Genomic DNA, 9,956 nt, shown 5'->3' with positions numbered 1-9,956 from the left:
ATACTCCGGAACATCACTGTTCTGGGAAATTATTTCTCTTTAGAATATGAGTTCTAAAAGGCAAATCTTCTTACAACTGCTTTGGGGGCTTTCATTAGCTGATTTACAACCCTATATATATTTTTTCCCCCTGTGGTCTGCAGTCTTTTAACATACTTCTCAAGGGTGGATATGTGGTGGAATGCAGACCCCATCAACATGTGTACTTTTGTTTGCTTTTTGTCCCTTAACTGCTGATAAAATGGACTGCTTAGAAATCCCAGAGGAATATGATTGAGGCCAGAGTTACACTGGCTCATAAAATTCAAACAGTTCCAATGCTTTTCTTGCTAATTACTGGGCCACAACCCAAAATCCCAATGATGGGAGAGAAACACTTCTTTAGGATAATGATTGATTTCCATAAAGATGAGTGTTTTAACAAATTTTAATATGCAGTTGCTGGGGCGGGGAGGGTGGGTGGGCACTAATTAGTTTTATCGTTTTCAGCAGATGTTGAATTCAAAACGCCAGCAGCATCTCAAATGCCACTCATTAAGGCTGTCTTTCATCGAAGAGTGCTGACCAATGAAATCTCCACTCTTTTAATGAGACCGATCTAGGCAGAGTCAATTAAATCAAATCTCTACTAACATCCTTAATATATCTGCAGTGTTTGCAGCAGCAGCAGCAGCAGAAGCAGCAGGAGGGATTTCCAGTATTAATAAAGGGATTCACTGCCGCAGAAGGAGCGGGGAGAGGGGGAAAGGCAGGGAGCTGTTGGGGGAAGACCTTACTTTATCCCCAGGAAAGGCTGGAAAAGTCCGAGTGGGGTTGGAGGGGGAAGGGAGCTACTTAAAAGGTAAAAAGCAAGTAAGAGGATTAGAGAAAGAGCCTTAAAGTAGCTCTGGAAGGGATCCACCCCCAACTGTGCCCCTCCCCCGTCCCTTCCACCGCAAATCCAATTTACCAGTTGCAAATATGAAGCTGGAAAAACGTAAGGACCCAGAGTTGAAAACATTTTCACTTTAATACTGAAAAAATATGCCATTATAAAATCCTCGAATAGAATTAGTAAGTTTCACGTGCCTCCCCGTTGTTCTTTTCCTACTTTATAAGTAAGATTTACACCAGCACAGAATTGCTACCATAGGATCGCAGCCTAAGCACTAGAGTGACATTAATTGGTCATGCTTAACTGCCTCAAAATCTTTTCTTTTTTTTTTTAATAATTACACTGATACTATAATAGAAATCATGGAGACTTATTTTACATTCAGATGGAAGGCATTATTGGATATGTATAGAAAAATATTCCCCCTCCAAAACAAACAAAAAAAACAAAACAAAAAACCATCACGATTAAAATAAAAGAACGAACCCAAAACAACCCATAAAACGTTTCTCAACAAAATACATTTTTAACTCATAAAATGGACTGATGACTAGCCATGCAAATGTCTTAAATAAAACCTTTACATTTCTTTTTTCACAGTAAACGTACGCTCTGAACTGCCTACCAATCACAAATAATGGCGAAATGGCACTTTCTGATTATACTGTATTTTGTTTATAGAAAGTTTGATACGATGGGACTTATCAGGTAAGAGGGTGGGTGCTGTGAACGTGACGCCGTCTCCAGCCGCCCGGGAGGGCGGCGCCCCTGGAGCGCGTGGATTCCATGCGAGCCATGCAGCACTTTTTGTTTTTCTCAGAAGTCAGTTATTTATTTACAATACATTCATGCCTTCGTGCAACTGCCCATCCCTGCGTAGCCAACAGGGAGCCATCACGCCCCCCTACTCGCGGGGCTAATCCACAGGGGAAAAAATAGATATCTATCTATATAGATGTGGGTATATGTATATAAGTATAGGACCACGGCAGCCTTCCTCACCAGCCCCTTCTCAGAGTGCAATGACTTTGTCAGTTCTTAGAGCAGGCCCCCTGCTGGGCTTTGTCAAAAGGGGCTCGCAGCAAGGAGCGATTTGGCAGCGCGATCCCAGCTACAGTCTACTCTTTGTTTCCAAAAGGGAACTAAGGGATCAGACCCTCTCAGTACAGGGAGTTCATAGTTATTTGTTTATTTATGTCCGTCAAGACTTGGGGCGCGCTGGACTAAGGTCAGGGCTTCTTTGACCCCTACGACGCTGGCCGGGGTCGGGTTTGGGGGCATGGCCTTCCCCCTTGCCCTGCTCTACCCGGGTTGGGGGTCTTAGTCTGAGAGGGAGTGGGAGCCACAGTCATACACTCTGTGGGCACCATCTGCGTTGTAAGGCCCATTGTGCCAGTACGAAGAGTCACAGACTGTCTGTAGGGAATTAATTTCGGACGCGGAGGAGTTGGCGTCCCTTCTTTTAGACCGCTTTCGATTCCTCAGGATAAACACGAGCATGCCCACCACAGTGAAGGCAGAGGTGACAAACACCAGCAGCAGTCCTGGGACCAACACGGAGATGGACACCCGGCTAGTGTCTAGGTAGGAGTTGGAGTGCGTCCCGGTCTCCGCCAACCCAGTGCTGTTTTTACTGTGTGAAGTTAACGTGGGCGAGATTCTCGCGTACAGCTGGGGGCAGATCTCGTCATTGGAGAGGACCATGAAATCCTTCCTAAAGAAGTTCACCGGAGTCTCACACTTGAGGTCGCTCATCAGCACTTCGGACCCCAGGCGCTCTGCCCATTGCTTGAAAGGCACAATGGTGCAGGAGCACTCCCACGGGTTTCCGTGCAGGTCTATCTGGATGATGGAAGTTAATTGGTCCAGCACCCCTGCCACCGGGAGGTACATGAAGTAATTGTTGTGGAGGCTGAGCTTAGAGAGCGACACCCCAGCAAACACGTCCACGGGTAGGGACCTCAGCAAGTTGTTGTTGAGAATGAGAATCCTCAGTTTAGGCATGGCATTGAAGGTGCCGGGAAGGATGAGCTGGATCGCGTTGTACTCCACGTTCAGGTACTCGAGGTTTTGCAACCCCGCAAATTTCTCCCGGGACAGCGTGTCCAGGTAGTTGCTATCCATATACAGCCACCTGAGGTCTAAAAGGTTCTTAAAAGTGTTGTTCTCTACGGTGGCGATGTTATTGTTGCCCAGATCCAACAGAATGAGATTCTTGTAATCCACAAAGTGCGATTTTCGGATGCTATGGATCTTGTTATCTCGCAGGAAAAGCTCCTGCACGTTGAAGAGCTTGGGCTTCAAATCAGCCAAGCTGCTCACGTTCCGGTTGTTGCAGTTCATTTTTAAACCCGACCCTGGAATGTGGTCGCAGCTGCAGCCCCCAGGGCAAGGCATGCCGTTGGTTGGGGGTTTGTTTCTGGCACTGCCTGTCGCTGTCGCTGCCGTGGGTCTGATTTTTATCTGCCAGTTGCCTGGGATCTTTGTACCTCCGTTTGGAGCAGACCCTGGGGTAGCATGATCCTCTTGACCATTTGTCTTGAAAGGAGTTGGCAGGGGGCCAGGAGCGAAGGTTTCTTCTTGGGCAGGGGGCGCCGGGAGACTAGAATCCACTCTGTTTTTCAAAGGACACAGGTCTTGTTCAGTGGTTTCATTGAGGTCTTTCCCCTGCAGTCTGGTGGGGGCTTCGCAGACCACTCGGCCGATCAGGGCATTTTTGGGAATGTTTTCAAGCCATTCTTTCAGGGAGAGTAGATCACAGGTGCAGTCCCAGGGGTTATCCTCTAGCAGGATCTCGGCAATGCCCGGGATTTGCTCCAAGACCTCCTCATAGGGCAGCGTTTTCAGTCTGTTCCCCCGGAGGTCGAGGTGGGTGATGGGCACATATTGGAATACGTTGGCAGGTAGAGTGCTGATAAGATTGTCATTTAAAATGAGTACCTCCAGCTTGTTCAAGTCCTGGAAGGCTCCGGGGTCTATATCCCGTAATAAATTAAAATCAGCCTGGAGATATTCCAGATCGTCCAGCCCCAGAAAAGTCTGCTTCCGAAAAGATTTGATCTTGTTGTTGTTGATGTGCAGCCTTTTCACAAGCTGCAGCCCCAGAAAAGCCCCAGGAACGATTTCATGCAAGCCATTGTTTTCCATGTGCAAACTAACCGCATTATAAAAGTTAGCAAACTCATTAGGGAAAAGTCGAGTGAGGGAATTGCCATGCAGAAATAGATGGTAAAACTGGGAAGTCGGGGCGGTGAAACGCTGCAGACTCGTAAAGCCCTTTTTTTCACAGTCTACGTGTAGGTCCCCTTCTATCTCATTGCAGGAACAGATCTTCTCTTTGCAAACGTCCCCTGTAACGTTTCCAGCAGCAAAACAAAGAGACGTCTCCAGCAACAGAATCCAAAGCAGCATTTTTAAAGCGAGCAATTCATCCCGATCTCATGACAAAGTAACAGCGACCATCCTGCTCGCCACAGACACAATTCAAGTTCATTTAGTGCTCCAGTGTCAGAACCCAGGGAAGGAGAAGAAAAGGGTTTGGGGGGGTGGGGGTGGATTCCTTCCTCCCTAACCCCCCACCCCGCACTGCAATAACCCAGGCACCAGTCAATGATTATATCCACAAACTATCCAGGCACGTAAGTGCAGGGCAAGCAAAAAAAAAAAAAAAAAAAAAGAAAAGAAAAAAAAGTAAAAAAAAAATAACCCCACTCCCCCTCAACCCTTATAAAAAAAAGTTAAATATATACGTATAAATTTAAATTGCACCCTTACAAAATCTCGTCTAGTGGTCCTCACTAATCAGGAAAGGAACAATGCTAGTGATTAGAAGCAAGTGCATGTTAGAGAAACAAGCAGAGGGTTTGCAGCGTAGTACAGGCGCACTGCCTGTGCATGGCTGTGCGTCGGACTGACCTTGCCTCTCTGATACAAAGCAGGGTTTTCATCGGCTTCTGTTGTTGAGGCTGCTGATGGAGTTCTTGCTGTGGCTGAGGGTTGCCTAGAAGTACCCCCGAGGTGCTGTCCAGTCCCCCCGGTGCTGAAATCACACCCGAAGAAGGACTCACGCTGCCGAGCCAATGGCGCTGGAAAATTTCCGCAATCGCTGCGTTTTGTGCCTGTCCATATTTTTCCTTTCCTCCCCTTCGGTCCTCTTCAGTCTCTTTTCCTGAGCTCTGGATCTCGGTTACTAGCTCTTTTCTTGTTCTCCTTCTCTTTCTTCTGCTCTTTCGGAATTACGTGGAGGGGGCGGAGAGCGGGGGGCGGGGGGACGCGAGTTGTCTGAGGGAGGGAGAGAGCGCGAGAATGGGGAGGAGGGGGAAGAAGAGAGTTGCTAAGAAGCTCTGCTCGTTCCAGCCTGGTGCACTCTGAAAGATCTGACACCCTCTGCTGATCTGCAGTAGCAAAAATCCATCTGGTGAGGGAATGCTGAAGGGGGAAAAAAAAATCAATTCATGTACAGGGCAAGAGTTAAAAATATGGGCATTAAAGGCTGTCGATCCACATAGATGCTTTTATTTTAAATGGATTATTTAATTCTTCTTGCTTGCAGGAAACTTTACCCTTTCCTTCCCTTAATGACCTCACAACCCCCACTCGCTCCAGCGTCTGAAAAGGAGTGCTTTTAAAACATTTATTTTCCAATGGCTTGAATAAAATTAGTGTCAGGGTGTCAAGCGAAAAGCAATTTGAGGTAATTATACTGCACGCCATTTTCATCGGTGCTTTAAATGCATTTCTTCCGTCTCTGCAGTACAGTGTGTTTTATGCTATTTGATGTATTTGAAACCGCTTTTTTTTTTTTGGCATGTTCAAAGTGGGTGTTTGAAACATATATTCATGTCATATATATTTCATATAATAGCATAATTGGGTATGGCTTTTTTGTTGCAAGGTATATAATTTATGCACATACTTTTCTTTTTAAAACTTGGTATAGAATTTTAGTCAATTTAGTCTCTGAGAGTTAGAATTCTCTGATGATATTTCTTGCATGTTATTTAAAGTCTGCAGGATGAAAACACAATGCACGCTTACGTCTTTGAGTCCAGACCTGAAAGCTTTAATTGAGAGTCAGAATAGAAGGGCAGGGGGAAATCCCAATTTGTTTCAGAGTGCTCTTAAAAATCCACAGGCAGATAGGTGCGCACACAATACACACACACACACACACACACACACACACACACACGCACGCACGAGCACACACAGTAGTTCCCACTTCCCTTCGGTCGCATTTAAAATGCATATAAGTAAATAACCAGTTGCTTTTAGAGAGGGGTAGCTAGCAATCTCGGTCTCTAAGGCTTGGGGCAAACAACGTGGGCAGGTAGCGAACAGCTGCTCTCCGTGCTTATGCTCAGCTGGGTCCTGCTGCTGAGCGAGAAGAGTGCTCAGGCTTTTCCCAGGGAAGGAATTGCTGGGTTCCTCCAACTTAGGAGGAGCTTAAAGAAATGAAGTTCTACAAACATCTGGGAGAAGAGAAAATATGAAAATGCTGCCTCTCGGGAAGACTGTTTTGCTGACTTTTGCCATCAGTATCAACACCTTTTCCATCAATACGTTCTAAAAACTGCTCATCATTTTAGGGTTTGAAATTTATAGGACTTTTTTTTTTTTAATTGTCATTTGCTTCTTTCTTCAGTGGGAGCAGAGATCATATGTTTACATCAGTTTCCCTTTTAATTACGTTTTACACAATTTGGAGAGCTGTTACAAGCTTGCTAATAATCTGCTTAAAAGATCAAATATCCAAGGATATGTGCATTTTGAAAAGGCTGGAAGTAAAAGATTTGGGGGAAGGCCTGGAGTTAGGGAAATTCAGGAAAGTGTAGAGATATATTTTTTTCTTGGTCCAGAAGCTAATTCTTGGGGAGGGAGACAATTTTCATACATATATGTAATATTTTCATATAATTAAATGTTTGTGGTCATCTGGTGAAATTCAGTGGAAGGTCATGGAAGAAGGCTCAGGTCGTTCTGGTGTGTGTGTGTGCTGGCGCTCTCCATAGAGAGAGACAGAGAGACAGAGAGAGGGGGAGAGAGAGAGAGAGAGAGAGAGAGAGAGAGAGAGAGAGAGAGAGAGAGAGGATTGGGAGGCCTTTTTCAGGAAACCTAATACACTTCTAAAACAATCCTATTTTTATTTAATTTAACCCATGACCTGGTGTAAACACTGGGAAAAGAGCTTACTCAATTTAAACCATTTTACACACACACACACACACACACACACACACACACACGCACACACACTCGAATGCTATGTAGTTGAAAACTGCAGATATGGAGGAGTTAAACTAAATGGAAAGGTATTTCTGTTTCTTGTAATTGAACTTAGGTCTGAAACTTATTGGCCCCAGGAACTAATGTGAGAAAGGAAGGTGTCTCCAGCAGTGTCTGTGATTGATAGGAGGTAAGACTTTGAAGAACAGAAAAAAAAAAAAGAAAAAAAAAAAAAATCAGACTGTTTAGGAAGAAAAACATTGATGGTAATCATCTACAATCACACTTTTAAACTTAATTGGTTACTTATTTTTTTCAACTTGCTGAATAAATACTTTATGTGAAGAGACCCGGAGGACCTATTTACATTGATTTTAAGTGAACAGAATTGATGTAACAAACAATTGATATTCAGATTCCACCCTCCCCACACACATACCCATTAAGCTCTGCATCTCTATCTCCCCTGATAGTTTCTTTCCTCTCAAAGCACCAATCACAGTAGAAAATTTATAGTCAGGATTTTCCTATTTAGATATTTCACAAAAATATCCCCCTATTCTACCCTCTTTAAATGGCACTGTAAGAAAAGAAGTGTGGTAGTGCCCACTAAGGAACAAAACCTCAGTAGAAAATATTAAGGTTATACCACTTACATGAAGATAGCTACTACAAAATTGCAAACAAAAAATAGAAAGACGCACGTATACTTCTATTGAAACTGTATCCTCATTAATGAGCTAACAAAATTCTTAATAGTTATTTTCATAATAAATATATTTCAGAGAAATAAAGCAGTCTAGAAAAGCACAACCACCCCTGCAAAGGCTAACTGTTGAATATGCATAACAGAAAATTTCTTGAAGGGAAATTTTAAAACATGGGAATGTGTATGTGATCTTAATATTTCTAATGCCTTAGGGGAATATGTGTTAGGCATGAGTTCTTCTTAAAATGGTTCTATTATACTATATTTATTTGAGCTCAAATGAACTATTTCAACTTTTTGCCTCTCTTAATAGATGATCTCAGGAGGTTGAGATAAAGGACACTCCAGATGATGATGAGAATTGATAGTATTTGCTCAGGGCTGTAGTTTCATTTCTGGGCTATGGCCAGAAGGATTTCAATTGTATCATTAAACGTTAGTATTTTCTTATTCTTCCTCAAATAGGTTCATCTCTCAAGTGACAAAAGTTATATGTTCACATCACAAAATAATTAAAATTTAAAAGGGAGTTATCAGTTAATTATCTCTGTTTTCCCAAATGGCATCAAATTTCCAGATGTTTCTATATGTGCACTACATATTTAAGATGAAAGAGTAGACTATTGAACAATAATTATTTTAATACATTGTCACTTTGTAGTTTATTTAATCCTTCCAATGACCTTTTTTTAATGCAGACATTTTCTTTCTTCCTTCCTTCCTTTCTTTTTATTGGGGAACAGTGTGTTTCTCCAGGTCCCATCAGCTCCAAGTTGTTGTCCTTCAATCTAGTTGTGGGGGGTGCAGCTCAGCTCCTATTTTAGCTTACAATTATTTGTTTGAATCCTTTCCAGTCACTGTTTTCAGTTTTTACTTTCAGAGGGCGCAGCCCATCTCATGCCAGAATTGAACTGTCAACCTGTTGTTGAGAGCTCATGCTCCAACCAACTGAGCCATCCGGCCTAATCGTTACAATGATTTTTAAAAGTGTTGTTTTAATTTTTAGTAATACAAGTAATACTTTTTATTTAAGAAACATAAAGTTATATATCGGAAGTCCATCTTTAGTCTTTCCTTATCCACAATATTTTTTATTCCACTACTAATAACTGATTAATGTATACTACATTTTATATTATTATCCTATTTTATAGATGTGGCAATTGAAACTGAAGAATGTTGAGTAATTTACCAAGATAAAATAATATCAGTTGACTTTGCTGTAGGTAACAAAGTTACAAACTCATGAGCTAAATATTTACTTTCATTCCTAAATCCTTAATTCTTCTAAATATGCAATGCCACTACCTTAGTTAAGCTCCCCCTATGTCAGTCTCCTTACTAGTAAATTAAGTCATTGGAGTTTGTGGATTTTTTTGGTCCCTCCAAGCTCTTTTTTCTTCAAATCTAAAAATCTTCAAAAAATAATTTCAGAGAGGGCCGACTGTCTCTTGCCTGTTTGCACTTTCACATTTGGATTTAGGATGTTTTTGTTAGTGTAATTGAATAATCACTAGGGCTTAAAGCCAATAATACATGTAAAAACCACTGAAGAATACAGTTCACTAGTTCTGAATTTCATCTATTACTATCCATTCCTAGGTTTTGCAGGATAAAGAGGTTGCTGGAATTCTTCCTTCTGTGACAACAATTGCAAACTAAGAGATGGGTACATAAATCAGTTACACCTATAAACTAATGGGCTTGGAATGTTAAATTTCTCTACTTCTTCATATTTTCTTTTTGTAGATTGTAAATAATGTTCTAGAAATGGGGTGCCAATATAATTATCATATTATGTGACTTCTGAATAAAAAACAATAAAATATTTTTTGTACTAAATTGCTTTTCAAAATGTAGATATTTTTACTTACCATCAAATAAACAGCACACCCAGGAAAATACATCAAAGTGCTTTTACATTTTTACTTTGTGTCTTGAAGTATCATTTTCTCATGTTCATATCACTTTGAATTTATATTGCTGTGGGTCATAAAAGTTTGGTCATCTTGGAGTGTAACTGGTTTTCTCATAAAGTGTCTTTTGTCTAAAAAAGCTCATGTAAATAACTATTTTGGAATTACTGGGGAGAATATTGATCAAAAATATACATTTTTATGTAAGAAAATCCTTATTTGTTTTTTAATT

General features: G+C 41.7%; 1 protein-coding gene across 1 annotated transcript; it reads right to left on the bottom strand.

The window, feature by feature from the left end:
- Positions 1-1,190: 1,190 nt before the first annotated feature.
- SLITRK1 (SLIT and NTRK like family member 1) lies at positions 1,191-5,070 on the bottom strand. The gene is made up of 2 exons (XM_019710322.3): positions 4,790-5,070; positions 1,191-4,337 (listed from the first exon to the last, which is right to left on the bottom strand). The coding sequence occupies exon 2, from the start codon at positions 4,283-4,285 to the stop codon at positions 2,195-2,197; it is 2,091 nt and encodes a 696-aa protein (XP_019565881.1). The 5' UTR covers positions 4,286-4,337; positions 4,790-5,070; the 3' UTR covers positions 1,191-2,194.
- Positions 5,071-9,956: the final 4,886 nt, after the last annotated feature.

This window comes from Rhinolophus sinicus, chromosome 16 (assembly GCF_057876585.1).
Source record: "Rhinolophus sinicus isolate RSI-liver-muscle chromosome 16, RSI-T2T, whole genome shotgun sequence".
NCBI lineage: Eukaryota > Metazoa > Chordata > Mammalia > Chiroptera > Rhinolophidae > Rhinolophus > Rhinolophus sinicus.
This window is presented reverse-complemented; position numbering and strand designations above follow the sequence as displayed.

Excerpts from the sequence above, each read along its gene's own strand:
- SLITRK1 (XM_019710322.3), bottom strand. The coding sequence starts at position 4,285 with ATGCTGCTTTGGATTCTGTTGCTGGAGACGTCTCTTTGTTTTGCTGCT.